The sequence below is a fragment of the Drosophila erecta genome, unplaced genomic scaffold (genome assembly GCF_003286155.1).
Source record: "Drosophila erecta strain 14021-0224.00,06,07 unplaced genomic scaffold, DereRS2 tig00000126-arrow-pilon, whole genome shotgun sequence".
In the NCBI taxonomy this organism is placed as follows: domain Eukaryota; kingdom Metazoa; phylum Arthropoda; class Insecta; order Diptera; family Drosophilidae; genus Drosophila; species Drosophila erecta.
In genome coordinates, this window is record NW_020825209.1 from 10,713,793 (window position 1) to 10,732,670 (window position 18,878).

General features: G+C 45.2%; 4 protein-coding genes across 7 annotated transcripts; 2 read left to right on the forward strand and 2 right to left on the reverse strand.

Annotated features, from left to right (window-relative positions):
• The first annotated feature begins 95 nt into the window (after positions 1-95).
• LOC6550859 (LIM domain-containing protein jub) lies at positions 96-4,469 on the forward strand. Of its 4 annotated transcripts, none has more exons than XM_026982469.1 (7): positions 96-1,815; positions 2,206-2,235; positions 2,864-3,004; positions 3,067-3,236; positions 3,461-3,538; positions 3,605-3,770; positions 3,842-4,279. In XM_026982469.1, the coding sequence occupies exons 1-7, from the start codon at positions 441-443 to the stop codon at positions 4,087-4,089; spliced, it is 2,208 nt and encodes a 735-aa protein (XP_026838270.1). In that variant the 5' UTR covers positions 96-440; the 3' UTR covers positions 4,090-4,279. The 4 variants fall into 4 exon arrangements, with proteins under 4 accessions (XP_026838270.1, XP_026838271.1, XP_015011316.1 ...); XM_026982470.1 differs by having other exon boundaries at positions 3,476-3,538; XM_015155830.2 differs by lacking the exon at positions 2,206-2,235.
• LOC6550860 (nuclear pore complex protein Nup93-1) lies at positions 4,385-7,634 on the reverse strand. Its single transcript, XM_001978184.3, has 5 exons — positions 7,337-7,634; positions 7,090-7,270; positions 6,210-7,016; positions 5,509-6,137; positions 4,385-5,427 (listed from the first exon to the last, which is right to left on the reverse strand). Exons 1-5 carry the CDS (start codon positions 7,495-7,497, stop codon positions 4,731-4,733), a joined length of 2,475 nt encoding a protein of 824 aa, XP_001978220.1. The 5' UTR covers positions 7,498-7,634; the 3' UTR covers positions 4,385-4,730.
• Positions 7,635-7,946: 312 nt separating this feature from the next.
• Positions 7,947-17,036, forward strand: LOC6550861 (chloride intracellular channel exc-4). The gene is made up of 4 exons (XM_001978185.3): positions 7,947-8,378; positions 15,557-16,066; positions 16,511-16,621; positions 16,688-17,036. The coding sequence occupies exons 1-4, from the start codon at positions 8,292-8,294 to the stop codon at positions 16,763-16,765; spliced, it is 786 nt and encodes a 261-aa protein (XP_001978221.3). The 5' UTR covers positions 7,947-8,291; the 3' UTR covers positions 16,766-17,036.
• A 595-nt stretch (positions 17,037-17,631) lies between these two features.
• LOC6550862 (nucleoside diphosphate-linked moiety X motif 8) lies at positions 17,632-18,839 on the reverse strand. The gene is made up of 2 exons (XM_001978186.3): positions 18,431-18,839; positions 17,632-18,366 (listed from the first exon to the last, which is right to left on the reverse strand). The coding sequence occupies exons 1-2, from the start codon at positions 18,715-18,717 to the stop codon at positions 17,802-17,804; spliced, it is 852 nt and encodes a 283-aa protein (XP_001978222.1). The 5' UTR covers positions 18,718-18,839; the 3' UTR covers positions 17,632-17,801.
• Positions 18,840-18,878: the final 39 nt, after the last annotated feature.

The following is an 18,878-nucleotide window of genomic DNA, read 5'->3' on the forward strand; positions in this document are numbered from 1 at the left end:
TAACGCTGCAAAACTAAGAAATTTTGTTGTTCAATAATACACATATTTGATATTTTAGGGTGGCCCTTTTAAGCTACTCCCATTGAGCTGCGGTATATTTTGTGGTATATTTGTCTGCTTGCCGGATGGTATATTATAAGCGTAACCCGCGGCGGTCACACTGCACTGTACGAATTTTTTGATTTTCCAATGCAGGCGCACAAAGAAAATGCAGAAAAGCTGATAGAGTAAAGGAAAAGCCGACTGACTGATTGCCAACTAGACGCGCACAGTTAGCTGAGGTCTTTTCCGACCGGGAAAAGCGAGCAAATCGTTGATTTCGGGGCGGCGTCCCCCCCGCAGAGCGAGATAGCAAGTGTGGCGAGGGAGCAGGAGAGACAGAAGAAGAAGACGAGAAGGAGGAGCAGGATCTGGAGGATAAATATATATCAAAATATAGAATGACCACCCAGCGGACGCAGACGCAGGCGAGGAATCCGAGCAATTCCGATTCCGACTATGAGACACTGATGCAGCGTCTTCACATCGGTGGTGGTGGCGGTGGAGGGGGAGGCGGAGGCAATGGTGGCCCTGGAGACGGGGGCGTGGCCATGCGAAGCTACCAGCGCTCTCCGGGCGCCATCGAGAACTACCTGCTGGAAAGTCAGCAGCAGCAGCAACAGCAGATGCAGCAAATGCAACACCTCCACCACAACCAGGATTATAAGCTGTACGAGCGCGGCAACATCATTGCCGCCTCCAAGTACGCCACGCCCCGTCCGGTGGAGCAGATGCAGCACACGCACAATGGAAGTGCACACATCTATGCACCGACCGCACAGATTCTGGGCCAGCGAATTGCCCCGCAGAAGCATTCGCCGGTATACGAGAACCTGGAGTTCTACGGCCAATTCGATTCAAACCACAAGAGGGCTCAGCCCCAAAGTCCCGGGAGCAGGCAGAGCGCCATATTGAACGGTTATCTGCTGATGCAGCCCATTCGGGCTGGGCGCTTTGCGCACACGCCGGTGCCAGAGAATCAGGGAACTGCATCGATGGGAACGGCCAGAGGAGCAGGAGGACCACCACCACCGGGACGTCCTGCGGCCCTGGGGCCAACTGGCGATCTGGAGGAGCATGCTGCGCCCATTTACGAGAACATAATTCCACACTCTGGCCAGCGGGCACAGCCACAGGCGTCGCCGGCCACCGCCACCATGTATCAGGAGATGCAGCCCACGTCCAACTCCTCGGGCGGTTCTTCCACCGCCGGTCTGGATCTCAATGCGCTGCTGGCCTCGCCCATGCACCAGCGCAGCATAAGCAGCAATACGGCCAGTTCCAGCTCCTTGGGATCGCCCACCCAACGATATAGAAATCTATCGCTACCCAGCCACCTAAGTCCTGTGCCCACAGCGCAGTCGGTGGCCAAACTGCAACAGCACACGCCCATCAAGTCGCCCGGTGGCGCCATAAATGTATCCGTTAATCCCAATTATATAGAGGACATCAATAGCTCCGACTATGTTTGCATGACAGCGAATCTGCACAGGAATACGGCAGCGGGATTGGCTACCGGCAGGGCGGCTGCAACGGGTGCCACTGCCCAGCGTACTGTCCAGGAGCCACCAATAATAACGTCATCACTGGCCATGGGAATGGCCACGGCAGCTCCACCAGCCACATCCATTGCACCAGCATCAGCGGCGCCATCAGCACCAGCAGCAGCAGCTCCACCACCACCAACATCCACCGCTTCCTTGAGGGCGACGCCCATTGCGATGACGGCTCCTCTAGCGGTGGCCACATCACCCACTCCCTCGCAGGGCAGCACAGGTGAGCGGATCTGTCCCAAAATGAAACAATTACTTTTACTGATGGGATAGGCACAGCATCGCCTAGGTGAAATACATGCTATATGCCAAGAACATAGTAAAGTGAGCATGTAGCTTTTCCAATAAAATGATACGTTCCCAAATTAAAACCAAGTAATGCTCCTCATTAATGTAAAGTATTCATTTAAATATCAAATATTTAAAGCACGTTGATGGTATAGACATGTATTTCGCCTGGCTTGGTATAAAATGCTATAAATATTTGGGTATCTTTGTGTGCTTTCACCTACATGGATACATTCCATCACTGCCCAAAGCCATCTATTCGAAATAGTATTAATCAAACTAATGAATCCAAATGTTTCCCCCCACCAAAAATGCTTGCACGCAGCCGTTAACGCTGCCTTGAAACCCAGGAGAGGTATGATGGGTTGAGCTTGGTTTCTCCAAGGGGTTGGGTTCCGTTCGTGTCATCACTCATCGCTCAATCATAAACCGGTTGGCGGGGCGACAAACTTTGGTCAAACGGTTGCCGCTAACCGGTTTATTTTCCAGTCCTTTACCTGAACCGATTCAAAGAAAAGTGAAACCGATTCGAATATTTTTTATTTCACCATGATTGAAATTGCGATTTTATCGTTTAAACAAAAACACATTGTACGTTTTGTTGATTCGAATTATAATTTATATGCCTTAGTCGATTACACTATTATTTAGTTAATCGAACAAAACTAACACAAATACTAAAAATATTATTTTTTAATTTGATCCAATCAGAATTAAGTTTTCATCCAAGAATTTGGCATACTCCGCGAATTCTTTAGCAGACAAGAAGCCATTCCTTCTTTACAGATCTTACTTTATATCTCATTTCATGATTTATTAATTTCAATTATTTTCGATCATGACTAATAATCGTGGGATTATTCGTGCCAGTTGGCCCCAACATTGCGCCCGCATACTTATTTTTGATTCTTCCACGCTGACTAAGCTTTACTTGGCCAGCCAAATCGATAGCATGACCTAATATCTGCTCTGTGCGCCATCAGGTCTCACCAAGAATCTGCTGCCGTACAGCGTCACCCCGCCGCGTCCGGCTGGCCCGACGGAGGCGCAGCGCAAGATCGAGGAGCTCACCCGCCAGCTGGAGGAGGAGATCGAGCAGAGCGAGGAGCACGGCGAATACTTTGGTAAGTATCATTACCACTCAAGCGCCAGTTTCTGACTCACAACAATCGGTTGCAATTTCCAGGCATTTGTCACACATGCGGTGAGAAGGTGAAGGGTGCCGGGCAGGCTTGCCAAGCGATGGGCAATCTGTATCACACCAACTGCTTCATCTGCTGCTCCTGCGGACGGGCGCTGCGGGGCAAGGCCTTCTACAATGTGCATGGACGGGTCTATTGTGAGGAGGACTACATGGTGAGAAGATAGTTGTAGCTTAGTCAGGACTGAAAAATATTGATTTTCACATACATGCAAATTCCTTTTGATTTTGAGAAAACACTTTCCTAACTGTGGTGCTTTGATCAGTTGTTATTCAATTAATATATTTATGATTATAAATCGTTATTTTTGGTTACTGACACAATTACCCTTCGTTTGCTTTTTTTATGATTTCAACGCCATTAATTAATAATAATAAGAACTCACTCTTGCAGTACTCGGGCTTCCAGCAGACGGCGGAAAAGTGCGCCATCTGCGGCCACCTGATCATGGAAATGGTGCGTTTCTATCCCACTCTAAATGGACCGCTCACATTGATGTCGCTCTTTCTCAACCTCTTGCAGATCTTGCAGGCCATGGGCAAGTCGTATCATCCGGGGTGCTTCCGGTGCTGTGTGTGCAACGAGTGCTTAGATGGGGTGCCCTTCACCGTGGACGTGGACCACAAGATCTACTGCGTCAACGACTACCACCGAATGTTTGCGCCCAAGTGCGCCAGCTGCGGCAAAGGTGGGTGCCCAACAAATGAATTCCTAGAATAGCTCAATGTTAAGTTCGCAATCGTTCGCAATTCTCGGCAGGCATCACACCCGTCGAGGGCACCGACGAAACTGTGCGCGTCGTCTCGATGGACAAGGACTTCCACGTGGACTGCTACATCTGCGAGGAGTGCGGCATGCAGCTGACCGATGAGCCGGACAAACGCTGTTACCCGCTGGACGGGCGCCTGCTCTGCCGCGGCTGCCACCTGCAACGTCTGGCGCTGCAGTCCTCGCCGCACGCCCGTCATCAGGAGCCCGTCTGCGCATCGTACCAGTATATGGGATGAGCGGCGCGTCACGACCTCCTACCTTCGACTGAGTGGCGCACAAAACCAGAACAAACTATCGCAATCAACTTATTCCAATTAACAATATTATCTTAAATAGACAGAAGTGAAAACAAATGCATTTATACAAAACGATTGTCAAATTAGTGGCTTTTTTTTCATTTTTATGGCAGTGTAGTAGGATCTCCAAGCGGATCTGTTAGAAACTTTGTAATGGATTCCTGAAATCTCCGACAGTTGGCCGCAATTGTTGGCAATACTATTTTGATATATCAATGTGTTTTTCGTATGTATGTCATGGGGTGTTCCTGAAACCTCTAGGTTTCAAAGCAATAGCAACGGTGTCTCAAATTATGCAATAAAATACTTAATACTTCTGATTTGCTAGTCTTTTGTGGATATTTCAATGGATTAATGGGTTGTTGTTGTACGGTTCCGGACATTAGGAAGCTAAAATGTCCAATGTGGCTTTCGAAATACTGCCTAAACCATGGCTAATTTTGTTTAGTTTTCCTATAACACCCCATACTTGGGTTTGATATTCCAAAGCAATCAAATTATTTAAGAAATCATCAATTTCATTTTAAACGAACTAAAAAAAACGCATTTTAACGATCACTATGGTATTAATCTGGCTAGTGTTAGTGCATAAGGATCTCCAGCTGGACGAGACGCTGGTTGGTGGTCGATGGCATTCGGTAGGGAACGCTGGCGGCCATGTTGGTCAATGCCTTGGCCCTGCTGCGCAAATGCCTCACGGCGGCCTCCTTGTTTACGCTCTTGGTTTCATCGCCGAAAACTGAAGCAGTTCCACTCGAGCCCTTTAGCTTCACATACTCCTTGTACACAATGTCCATGGCCGCCAGCAGGATATCGGGCAGCACCTTGATGATCTCGTGACCCATGCGCTTTAGGTTCGTCACACACTCGTCCACTTCCAAGGAGCTGGCGGGTATCAGCCGATTTATGGACAGGATTTCCAATGCCAAACGCGATTCTCCCGCGTGATAGAGGTCAAAGAACTCCATGACCTGTGATAGCACAGTATATGTGACCATCACATGAACCTCCACGTCCGTTTTGCGTTCGGCCAACGCCGCACTTAGCCGCTTGATGAGAACCCCCATCCGTCCCCTCATGCTTCCATGTTGCGGCGGTTGGTGGACCACCTGCGCCAGTAGCGAGCACAACAAACGCAGTGCCTTGCCCAGCTGACCAGCAATAAAGTAGAGCTTGATGGCCGACTCGTAGTTGCTGCGTTTGGACAACTTATCGCCCACCATTTCGGCCAGGGAGTACTTATCGCACTCCAGCGTATGGAATTCCGCGAAGATGCCGCTAAATAAGAGGAAATAAATATTCATAAGCTTGTTGCCAGAAGGATTTCGCAATAATTTAAGAGTACCGAACGGAACTTACCCTGTATAGCGGAGTGAATTTTCTACATCCTCGACCCCGAAAACCAGCTCTAGCATGGGGTCGCCGCAGTTCTCAACGAGCAGATCGCAGACGCAGCTGAGCATCGCGTTAGTGCCATCCTCGGATTTAAAGTTACGCAACAGGTAATAGTACTGCAGCGCCTGCTCGGTATCCGTCTGCTCAAAGCACTTGGCGTACATGACAATCAGCCGCACAAGATTGAGTCGCTTCATGGGCGTTGGGTCGTCGGGCTCGGAGCTCAGTAGCGGTTGTTGCACGGAACGAGGTGCTGCCAGCATGGATATCTCATTTAGGGCAATGGCCATGTGAACAGCATGCGGTCGATTTTTTTCCGTGCGGGCAAGGAATTCAATGGCTGCCTCAAATTGGCCAGTGAGCGCCAGCACCTGGAAGTATAGCGGCGTTTTCTCGCGGGCATTGAAGTAATTCTCGCCGTACTTTTCCAAAATAAGCGATTGTAGGCCGCTGTAGGTTAGCTGCTCGATGTTGAAGTCACGCTGGTCCGGGCTGCGCAGAATGGACAGTTGCATCCACAGGAAGTCGTCGATGCTGCGCATCAGTTCTACGTGCGTGAAGAGCGGATCACAGGCCAACAGTATGACGTATACCTAATGGATAAGGGAAAACATATCATTAGAACGAATACAAGCAACAAGTACTATCAAAAGACGAGCACTCACCGCCTTCTTGTAGGGATCCGTGCAGTCGTGCAGTTTGTTGTTGAACTCCAACTTTAGCTGACCCTCAAGCTTGGCCATCGAGGCGTCCGTATCGTCGTTCTTTCGCAGCGTCATCAGCTTTAGTAGGTCGGGGCAGGTTCCCGATTCCTTTAGGTAGTTCGCAGCCGCTTCCATATCGCCACTCCGCATGCTATAGTAGACCAGTGGCCACAATGGCCGGCCATTGTTCACGTCGTGCAGCCCGTAGAGGGATTGCGGGCGCCGGAAAGTAACGCCCACATAGGAGCGCACCAGGTTGTACACGCTTGGAATTCCACCACGCCGCGCGAGAACTAAATTCGACTCGATAAACTTTTTCATATACGTCCTATATCTGCGCTCCAAGTATGTGCGGGCCTGATGAACGAAATGCGGTGATGTCTGACGATTCTTGAGTGGCTCAACGCTGCGCGAGAGTAGCGTCACCGCGGACATACACTCCAATACGTTCCACATCTCGGCTACGAGCTCATCATCGAAGGACTTTTGGACCAGTTCGGCAAAGGTCGACACTAAGTTGGGGCGCTGTATGCCCTGGATGTGCGACTCGTTGTAAATTGTGATCTGTTCAGCGTACAACTGCTGATGAACATTCAGTCGGGAGTACGGAATGGGTTCATCGGCCATGGCCGTGGGCACCATCTGACGCTGCACGTCGGGGAAGTCCTGTTGGTTCGGTCCGACCAAAGCGTTCAGCAGCGACTCCTTCTCCTCACCCCACTCCGAATAGACGCAACGCCACTTCTGTCGCTCCACCGACTCAAATATCTGCAAAGAATTGGTTAAAGAGATAGAAAGTTAAGGATTTGGGTGTCTGCAGCAAGTAATTTGCCGCACTTACACTGCGATTTGTTTCGTCGATAACTGACAGTATGGCGTTCTCCCGCTCGTTCTTCAGATAGCCCTGCACATCGGTGTCCGTCACAGGATCAAGTGGCTCAAAGGATTGGCGGGCGCTGAGCGTCTCCAGCTTCTGGGTAAGCTTGGGCAGGTCCACGCCCTTAGAGCCGAGCAGTATGTGGCTGCATTTGGATGATCAGTTATCATAACTATGGCGCATGGCACATGACATATAGCGAACTACTCACGCCTGCAGATCGTTGGTGCCCGTTTGGGTGACACGCGAGTGGAACTCCTGGGTGGCCTGCAGCACCTGGGCCATGGTTCGTTCCACGCCCGGCACCTCCGTGTCCATCTTGGTCTCGTTCGTCAGGCGCTGGGCCTGCTGCAACAGCTCCACCAGGTCCATGTCGGGATGTTGGGATGAAAATGCCGGTGCTAAACAAAAAAAATCTGAAGATAGCGCACACCAAGCTGCTAGTGTTGCCACCTGGTGGCAATACGGTATGTTTTGGCGCCACACATATTTTGCAATGAACGATATTTTTATTGGACCATTAAATATCAAAACTATTATAAAAATAAATAAAACTATACAAAAAATAAATAAATAAATATGAATAATTATGCATTAAATTGAAAATTGATATGGATAGCGCACTTAATAATTTTTTCTCAATATCTAAACATTTATTTAAAACAAGACAACTTTATAATAATTGTCTATACTGCTGGCATTATAGAACAGTTATTGCAACATTAACATTTGGGAGTACCTACAACTACTATACAAAATTCGAATAACTGCTTGCTTGGTATTTATTTGCCGGCCAAAATGTAGGACCATCTGGCAGCCCCGAGCAGCAGGCGTTAGGCTATTTCGCGCAGTGCAAATTGGCTTATTCAGCGGCTCACAAATTCAATCGTGAATAGACTTTAGCAGCGCGCAAATCGTAGAACAGAACGGCATATTTTTTTTTTAAAAACTACGAGGCGAGCTTCTTCTTCCCTCCGTCTCTCTGTGTGTGTGTGATTGTGCTGCTTGTTGTGCTACTGCTTGTGTACGTGAGTGTGTGTATTGGCAAAGGAAATTAGCACAACAAAAGCGAAAAGGAAACGAACACGCAGGCACCTCGTCACGCGGATAAAACTCTTCGATCTGATCAGATATCGAGAATAAACCCCAAAACAAACAATATCGCAATGTCGGCCGAAGTGGAATCGCAGCAAAGCCAGGAGACTAACGGCACCAGCAAATTCGATGTGCCCGAGATAGAATTGATCATAAAGGTGAGAGACATTTGCATACCGCTGCAGTTTTCCATTTCGCTCTGCGCACGAATATTTGCAGAGTAAAAATGCAGCTGAGGCAAAGGCAAAAGCAAAAGCAAACAAAGGCAAAAACAAGAAGCGACTGGGAAAACGCGAATTGCCGTTTGTTCCTCCTTTTTCCCCTACCTCTTTTCGGCCTCTTCCCCCTGTTCGTTCTTGTTCTTCGTCTTCTTCTTCTCGCTCTGGCACTTTGCAGTGTGTCACATTTGGTTAAAACGAACAGAATACGTTTAGCACCCCCCTCCTCGTCGCGCCCCTTTCGCCTTGCGGTTCCTAAGCATCGCCAAAACCGGTTTTCTCCTTTTCTCCCTATCGCACATTCACACACACACACTCGCACATGCATTCAGGCACATCTGCACAGAACGAAATCGTTGATAAAGTTATGGTTTTCAAAACTCCATGATCATTGTAAAACATCCAAAGGTTCTAAAAAAAAAAAAAAATACCTATAGAGTAGCTAAAATGTAACCAACCTGATTTTGAAAGTTCTGGGATTCTAATATAACAGCAGTTTTAACACCCTTTTGGTGGTATACTTTAAATCCCCCGTTTTCCATAATATTAAAGCAAACGACGATAATAATATGAATATCTTCTTCATTTTCGGGATACGTGTCATAAGGTATCATGATATTTTTGTGTGTGCCAAGTCTGAAATTTTGTGGAACGTAACATATTTCTGCGGTTCTTATCTGCTATAATCTTTAATCACATTTCATTGCGCCAATTGCTCAACAAATGCTCCTTCATCATAGTTCTCCTAAGCCCCCCGCACCACCCCTCTTCGCTTCCACCAGCATGTTTCTGTGCGAGTGTGTGTTTGTGTTAGTTAGTTGTTTTTTTTTTTATCTTTTTGTGATTTCTAAATTTCTTAACGCATACGTCATGCTCCTCCAAAGAATCGAAGAAAACGAAAATCTGGCACCTTGTACATTTGCGGTCAAGATAATAGCGTTGAGAAGGAGATTCCTTAAGTATGAATAATGTGAATGTAAATCATAGAACGTATCTAAACTGGAAATTGCTTCACATTTAGTGTCTGAAAGTCGACTGTATTTCATTAGGTACTGCAAATTATTGATAACAAAAACTTGTGCGACTTTTCCCAATACTTTCAAGACATCTGCTCGAACACAACGCTTTTCTTATCACTTCGGTTTTTCGATGGGGGAAAAAAAAGACTTGTGATAAAACAGTTGTTCATTGGAAACTCTCTTGAGAGTGCTATTATTGCAAAATGAGTCAAAGAAGGTTGGCGTTTACGAACCCTTCGCAGTTTTTTATTTTATAGGTCGCAGTCTATCTTTTTTCCCGCAATTGTAAGTCGGGCATGACTCCACTTAACTTTATTTTTTGTTGGTTCCCACTGTTTGCCGAAGTAATTGTAATTGTTTTCGGAGCACTTTGGAGCCCTGCTGTTGTTGATTCTATTGGCAAACTCGACTCGACTCGATTCGACTCAACTTGGCCACTCATCCAGCCCACGCAATGGAGGCCGCACCTCGAGTCGTCTGCCCATGAGTAATTTCCCCCCACCATTTTTATTGCCTAAACCCAAGCAGTACAATACCAGCAGTTATACCATTCGATTCCCGAAAGCAAAAAAAAACCCACTCGACGCATAACAAATGGCATGAGCAATCATGTACTTCAAATAAGTTTTCAGAACCAGTTGTGTTCCCAAAATAAACAACATTACGATATGCAATGGTTAAAATTAGTACCCATATTGTATTCATATCATATGATCAATGTTTTGTCCAAACACTTTCGAAACCACCCATCCCATTTTCCCCCTAAAACCCAATGATCCATGGCCCACTCCCTTTTCCTGTTTTCGTGGGAGAAAGTGCTTGGGAGCACCTGTTTCCTTTTATTTTTCTTCTTTTTTTTGCCTGGATTTTTTGGCCTGTTAAAAGCAACAGCTTAAGTCCACGAGAAGAGTGACAGAAGCATCTTTGACATAACTGCGGAATAACAACGCACTCCATACAAGGCCCACGTTTTCATTTCCATAGCCATTTCCCAGCGAAAAAGTGAAAGTTCAATTTGCCGCAGCCGAGGAAAGCTGTAGTTGGTGTTGTTCAGTTGTTCAGTTGTTTAGTTGTGGAGTTGTGGAGTTCAAGAAGAGCGAGTGTGGCAATGGTGGTGGTGGGGGATAGTCATGGATCCAGCTATATGGCTGGGGATCGTGGCATGCCTCTTTGTTCCGCGCGTGCAGGCAACAAACAAATACAAATGTGTTTTCTTGTTTCTTCGTTTGCTGCAAAACAAAACAATCATTGAACGCTAAACAGGTTTTTCTCGTGTGCGCTTTTCCGCCTCCTTGACTTGGCTTTGGCTTTGGCTCCGTCTCCAAGTTCGGTTTTGGCTTTGGTTTTGGTTTCAGTTTCGGTTTCGGCTTGGAAAACATGCTTGGCCAAAGCCAAAGCCAATGCCTTACCCTCGAGTCATCGCCCACGCGAGATTTCCAGAAATTGGCCATGCCATCGAATCGAATCAAAACAAAGCGCTGATCAAAACAAAAGGCGATTCACAATGCACTCGAAAAAAATTAGCTACCAATTTTCGCACATTTTCCACGGTCTCATGGAAGCAGAAGTTTGGAAGACACAGTGGACATTATAAAATACGCTTTATGGTGTATGGTTACAAGTATTTTATCCCATAACTTATAGCAAATACTTGGTACACACTTGTTTCTTTTCCACACAATGGCCTTCTATGGGGCAACCTTTCCCCCAAGGATAAATCTCATGCAAACTTGAGCTAAATTAGCGCCTTTTGTTGCATCTGAACGCCAAGCGATTGTTTGGCGGCTTCAGTTGTGCTGAGTTGAGGAAAATGCGCTTCTTTGTTGTCACTTCAACTGCAACAAAGAGTCGAGATGAAAAGCTGCACTTAAACACTGCTCTTTTCACTTGGCACTGCAAGTACATGAGTGGGCATGGAAAAACTATTAAACTTAAAATTAAATACTTTATAGCATTGATAGAGAGCAAGTTTTTGAGGATTCATAATGCTGTGTCAAATTCTCTTATACTTGATTTTTTATATTGTGTATTACTGCTTCATATCGCCTACTTTAAAATGAGCAAAAGTCATGCCTGAAATTAGCTGTCAGAATGCCATTTTAAAGTGCTGATAAATTCGAAATATATAATGGATTTTGGTAAGGAAAGTGCACTTTATCTAAGTACCACTGTACGTGTCTTCCTTGCCTTTTAATGGTGTGTGTTTTTGTGATTTGTTGTTTTATTCACGCCCCCACGTTCTCAGTGTGTGAGTGTGTGTGCACTGCTGTGGAACTGGCATTGTAGCGAAGAAAAACACGCAAAGGTTTGACATCCTACGCCCACAATTTTCCGCCCCCAAAAAATTCCCCTGCTTTACTCGAAAACTAAAGTGCATTTGTTCCAACTGACAATCAGTGTTGTTTTTTTTGGTCTTGCTTATCTTAGTGTTTATAACTTCCTTTCGCAACTCACATCGTATATTATTTATGACTTTTACTTGCCCAACGTTTTGCTGTTCTGGTAATAAGTTAACAAATATTATGGGAGAAGCATTTTCAGGTGCATCAATTCTTTTAATTTACTTATTTTAAGTGCAATACGATACTTAATAATCAAAGCTTACGATTAGAATTAATTCTTGAGTACATTGGCATAGGTTGTCAAAAGTTTGGGAGGAAATGCGTTTAGGCATTGAAAAACCCATTAGCCCATTAAAAATTTGTGGCCCAAGATATGCCGGCTGACTTCACCTGCCATGCGGCCACTTGCCCTGATTAAATTTCTATTATTTTGGCTATTACTTCATCAGGGGCCCCATCATCATCCGCAAACTGCGGCGATAACTTCCGCGGCCCGACTTTTGATAAGATATGGCACATATGTATCTGTGTTTTCATGTGGCCCAATAGAACTCGGGATACGAGAATCGAATCGACACATTTTTTGAGTGAGTGCGAAGAAAGCTTTTCTCAAGGTTGACATCTGCCCCCAACATCACCATCATCATCAGCAAAGCGTCATGATTAAAATTAAATTATTGCGCTGCAGCTGTCAGCGAACCGGTTCCGAAAATAAAACAACCCATCGAAAAGAACAAACAAAAAAAATAGAAATAAAACATGGGAGCGGGATCCACTATTTCCACGAATTTCATTTTCGTTTACATTTACGATTTCTGGTCGCTGGCGCAAAGCTTACAAATTTCATTTTATTCGACTTTACTTAACTTTTCCGCCTCTATCTTATCGCACCACGAATTTACAATTAAGGGAAAAACAAATCGAAGATGTTGAGTGCGTCTATATCTATGCGGTTGTAGGTGTACGTCGTACGATTGCGTACAGAATAATAGGGCTTAAAACACATTTCGAAATATCGAATAATTGCTTAAGCAACCATTTTCACTGTCACATTAATTATTATTATTTTCAATAGTATAATAAATAAAAAACTATAGTTTTCACCGCTTCTGTGGCTAGCAACTCATTTTTCTCCATCAAAAACGTATTCAAAGACGAACGTTTATATTGGCTAGGTATTTATTTAGCCAGCAGTTTTTATTAGCCAGATGTGGCCATATATAGTATACATACATCTGTACATACATATATGTATCTGAAGCATACGTGAATGGCACTTGACATTTGCTAACTACTTTTTGGCCTGCCTCCTCTCGTCATTTCTATTTTGAAAACGTCAATTGCAACCGCCGTCTATATATCTGTATCTCTATCTGTATCTGTATCTGTATCCATAGTTTTGCCATACACTTTGTATCTGTATCTGTTGCTGTACCTCGAGATGATTGCCTGACTGACTTCGCCTGACCTTTCGACGTTGCCACACGTCTTAGTCTTGCATTTTGCAATTCCCATTTCCAATTTGTGCAACTCATATTGCAAACTATTCGCTCGCTAGTGATGGCAAAAATAATGAAATGCGATATTACTCGCAATTAATGCCAAAACAAAGAGCTATATTTAACAATTTCGTACTGTCTTGTATTGCGGGCAACAAAGTGGGCCAAAAATTCAAGTCAACAATATGCGGGCCAAGAAAATATGATACAAATACGAGCGTAACGAATATCTGCGACTGACTGAAAGTAATCCGGGTCAGTTGGGAATTTGTGGAATGGCTACGGATGGATGTGCGTAGACCAGGTAAACGAACGTGCACAGTTAATAATGTGTGAAAGAATACAAATGAACCGTTTAAGCACCGCGGCGGAAAAAAAGATACAAAATTATACGAACACCGCTCCCACAATCATTGTAGTTTTTTTTTTTTCCATAGTTGATTATGTTGCGACCATGTGGGCGGGAAAATGGGTTGGGTTCGCTTCGGTTTGGTTTGGCTGGGTTTTGGTTATTAAGCCATTAACACACAGGGCAATGCTAATTAACTTCGCATTCGAAATAATATTTTAATTGCCTGCAATTGGTGCGTAAAATTGAATTTACAAACTGAAGTTAACTGGGGATAATTGCGTACGCGTACGCCTCGTTATCATATTTATCACTTCTTCTAAATGTGTATTTGGCAAGTGTTGAACCGTAACCATAGTCATGAGGTACATCAAAATAGAGATAACCATACTCATAGATACCTTTCCTTATTCACACTTAGAAAACTGAGTTTTTGTGGCTTCGCAATGGAGTTTGGAGAATGCCAAACTTCTCGGCATCGTTGTTGTTTTGGTGTATTGGTGTGCTGATTGGTGTATTCATAGTTTCTGGGCTGTAGTGGCAATTGTGTGAAAACAGCAGTGCAGGCAGGCTTATCTAACGAATACAAATATGCACAGTCCCATATAAACGCACATTAATTGCCTGGCGTTGGGGCTTATTTGAAGTTAAGCCGGCTGTCGACGCCAGCAGAAACGGCAACAGAAATGGAAAAAAATAAAAACAAAAATATATATGGACAGCAAATGAAAAAGGCTGGCAACGGCAATCAACAAGTAAACTTCACACACCGCACGCCTGATGACATCATCGTCATCATTTGTGTGATGTGTTTGGCTTTAGCTGCTTCTCAGCTGCAGCAATGCCATCGATCTACAGTGGACACCGGCTAAGCGGATTTTGCGTAGATGCAGTGCGAAAAATGTGCGAATTTTAAGAGACACTTGAGCATAGTATACATCAAATAACTAAAAACACGACAAGAATAATGTTCAAAGGAACAAAACAATGAGTGCTTTGTGTAATCACGGAATTAAAATTCAGTTAAATTTACTAACCGTTTTCACAGCCACAATCATATAAGCATATAATAAGCATAAGTATAATAAATCATATCCGGCTTTTGTTTTGCTTTAAAGCCACGGGAAGCTTTAAATAAATACATATAAATCACGTAAATAGTCGGAGTGTGCAAAACATTCTTAAGCTGTTATCTTCAGCTGATATTGCTGGAATGCAGATGGAAAGGCTTGGATGGACTAGCCAATACTCACTGTAGCCTGTGGCGCTGACATTGCCTTGCCGTTTGCCAGGTCTCACTATTTATCTTTCTATCTGTGTAGCTACAAATGTATCTGCCTATCCGCCACTGGCCTTGGCAATGCAGCGATGCAGAATTCTCGTCTGGCTTGGCCAGTGTCCGGTCGTCCACTCGGCGTTTGGCGTCCGTCTTCTCTTGCCTTGTCTTTGGGTCGCTTCCGGTCCCTAAAAAAAAAAAAAATAAATAAAAATGTGGCAGCAAACAAACCTTAGTGGCCCATCACGCGACGCTGAGCTGGTGAAGAACGCAGAACGTTTATGGTTATGATGATGATGATGTCACATGATCATAATGGAAAACTATGTTGTCTTATTGCGTTAAATTTCTGTTTGATTTATTTATCAGTAATTGCCGGCACGCGATGTGCCATTATGTGTTCATTAATCGGACAGAAGACAATCTCCAATCGCTGGAAAAAATGCCCACTCCCCGGAATGTGTGACCCACATTAACACTTGATGGTATCGCCGAAAACACCACTTATCGAATTGCCCAAGCAAACATATTCGGCTGCAGACATTCGCAATTGATAAAACCAAAAACAAAAAACAACTCATGTTTTCTCCAAATTGAGGCACTAATTTGGTTATTTTCCGCTTCGATTCGCAGGCCTCAACCATCGATGGCAGGCGGAAGGGCGCCTGTTTGTTCTGCCAGGAGTACTTCATGGACCTGTATCTGCTGGCCGAACTGAAGACGATCAGCCTGAAGGTGACAACGGTGGATATGCAGAAGCCGCCGCCCGACTTCCGCACCAATTTCGAGGCCACACACCCACCCATCCTTATCGACAATGGGCTGGCCATTCTGGAGAACGAGAAGATCGAGCGGCACATCATGAAGAACATACCGGGCGGCTACAATCTCTTCGTCCAGGACAAGGAGGTGGCCACCCTGATCGAGAACCTGTACGTCAAGTTGAAGCTGATGCTGGTGAAGAAGGACGAGGCCAAGAACAACGCCCTGCTCTCGCATCTGCGCAAGATCAACGATCACCTGTCCACGCGCAACACGCGTTTCCTCACCGGCGACACCATGTGCTGCTTCGACTGTGAGCTGATGCCGCGCCTGCAGCACATCCGTGTGGCGGGCAAGTACTTCGTCGACTTTGAAATCCCGGTAAGCATTCGTGTCCATGGTATTCTGGATCCTATATCTACACCACAGCAGGAGAGACACTTTCGATATGCAAATAATACTGTATATTATCTTATTTGCAAGTAAATTAGGCATGGCAGCTTTTATTGATAGGGTCTTTATTTGCGAATAGACAGCGTGGAACAAATATTGACTTGCTGGCTTTGTGACTTTTTGCTAAAATTATTTAATACCACAAGAATGGAACCGATGACTTGTATTGCAATACAGATTTTTAAGGCTATTGCATTGTATAACTATGGTTGTGAATGGCACTGTGCTGCAGTCACTAGCCATAAACAGGTTTTAAATCCATTTCGCTAATGCCGCTCGAAGTCCAATTAAAGCCATCAGTTCCAGAATGGAGTGCGCTTATATAAAAAGACCACAATGACTCACCGTTCTCATCGTTCCGACTCCTTGCAGACGCACTTGACGGCACTGTGGCGCTACATGTATCACATGTACCAGCTGGACGCCTTCACACAATCGTGCCCGGCCGACCAGGACATTATCAATCACTACAAGCTGCAACAGGTGCGTACCATGGCATTGTGACTCATGAACTGGGCTCCAACTGAAATGCTCTATTGTCATTTGCAGAGTCTCAAAATGAAGAAGCACGAGGAGCTGGAGACGCCCACGTTTACCACATACATTCCAATTGATATTTCGGAGTAGGTTTCCTATGGAGCAGAGCCATGCAGCCACACATCAACTAGTAGTATACAGCAACCACAATATTTTGGACAACTTTACAACAGCAGCAACTCTGAGGACTATACATAGATGTATACTTAACGGATATAACTACCCATGCATATATTATAATATATATATATACCTACTATATATAACGAGTACATAACAAGCATAACAAGTGTTCTTTAAGCAGCCGCGTTGCCTTTCTTCAGCTATGCTTAATTTAAACCCCATTTCAAAAACACCAGCCACAATCAATCGATAAGGCTTTGACTTACTTGGCCCGCCTGCATGTTTGTTTGCTTAATTAATATTAAAACATTTGTGTTTGACATACAGATGTCCAGGCAAACGCATGAATATATTACGTAGCTCGCTGTCAATTAAAATGTGTCGATCGCCTGAAGGAACGCTTCTCGTGCCTTCAAAATGTTTATTTTATTTTAGATTTTTTATTCAGCAAGGAGCTTTTTTGTCGTATTCGAAGATACTTTTTTTTTATTTTGCAAATTTATGATTTTTATTTTTTTTTTGGCTCCCTGGCGAAAGTTTGCCATTTTGTTCGCTTTTAATTTTTATTTAAATACTTTATTTTATCATAACAAGAAAAACAAAACAAAAAAAAAAAAATTAGAGGAGGAAATGAAGAGTATTTTTTGTATTTAAGTGCAAATTACAAATAAAAAACACAAAAAGACAAATATTGCCTTTTACTTACACAGGAAGTTAACATGTACTTACTCTTTGAATAATATTTATGCAAATATTTTGGAATACCACAGAAATAAAGCATTAAATGACGTCTTCCAACTATGAACTTTAGCTCGAATTAAGAGCTCCTTGATTTCAACATAATGGTCAACAGTTTTATTATAAATCTCGCTGATAATCAACAATTAACGCCTACACTAAAACAAAGAACACCATCAGAATTGGTCAATTGCTGAGCACATAAGGACCGATCACAGTACCACATTAGTGATAGCCTGAGTAGGATTGCGGTCGGCGGATCGCGTCAGGTGCGCATCGAGGGATCCGAGGAGGAGTGCTCGCGATGATGCGGCATCCTGGGCGGTAGTTTAAAGGGCCGAATGAACTTGATGTTCGTCTTGAGGCAATCGGGCAGCAAACTGGGGGGCAGCAGGCAGTGCAGGAAGAGGTGCGTGAGGTAGCCGGTGATGCCCCAGATGCGATAATGGTCCACAACAAATACGGGACCGCTGTAGCCGCTGCGAAACTGTGTGTGCCTGGTGGCCTTGGGCAGCATCAGCGAATTGAGCGGCACACTAAACGCCTCCTCCACCTCCTCCCAATTAAGACGCAGCTCGGAGAGGCTAAAGTCAGGCACGACGCCCACCACTGGCACGATGGCCGAGGTCCTCGGCAGTTGCAGCTGCTTGGCCTCGCCCCACACCTGGATGCGGTCTCGTGGTAGGCCGATCTCCTCCTCCGTCTCGCGCAGCGCACAATCCACGTAGCTGGAGTCGTGTTTATCGCGCCTTCCGCCCGGAAAGGAGATCTGAAAGCTATGGCTGCGCATGTGTCGCGATCGTCGGGTGTACAGTAGGGATACCTCATTTCTGAAAGTACAAATCGATGCAGCTTATTCAAATGATTCGATTCCTTGTTTAATCCTATACACACGTGCCACGCTCCTGGCAGAGGGCGATGAGGACCGCGGATGTCTGCTTCTCCCGGCGACTGGGCGTCAGGGCCTTGGGACGCGGGAATTCTGGCAGGCTGCGCATCTTCTCCATGCACCTGCGCTGCGATTCCGGTCCGAGGAGCTGGGCAGGAGTGGTTAACTGGCCGACATCTGGCGGTTCCGACGACGTGGCGAATGCGCTGCTTGGGCAGGAAGTGACCAGATGACGGTTCAAGTGCAACAGGAGCTGCGGCACAGTGCGACTCGCCTGGGCGATCAGGGACATCGTTTTTGGGTATGGAACACCGAAAGTCGACCGAAAAGCAGTGATGTAAACAAATGCGAATGAAACGAACTTTGGAATTGGACAAAAACCAAAACAGAGCAGTTGACAGCCGATAGTGGGCTGTTGTGCGCCAAAGTGCGCTGTAAACGGTTAACAGTGCT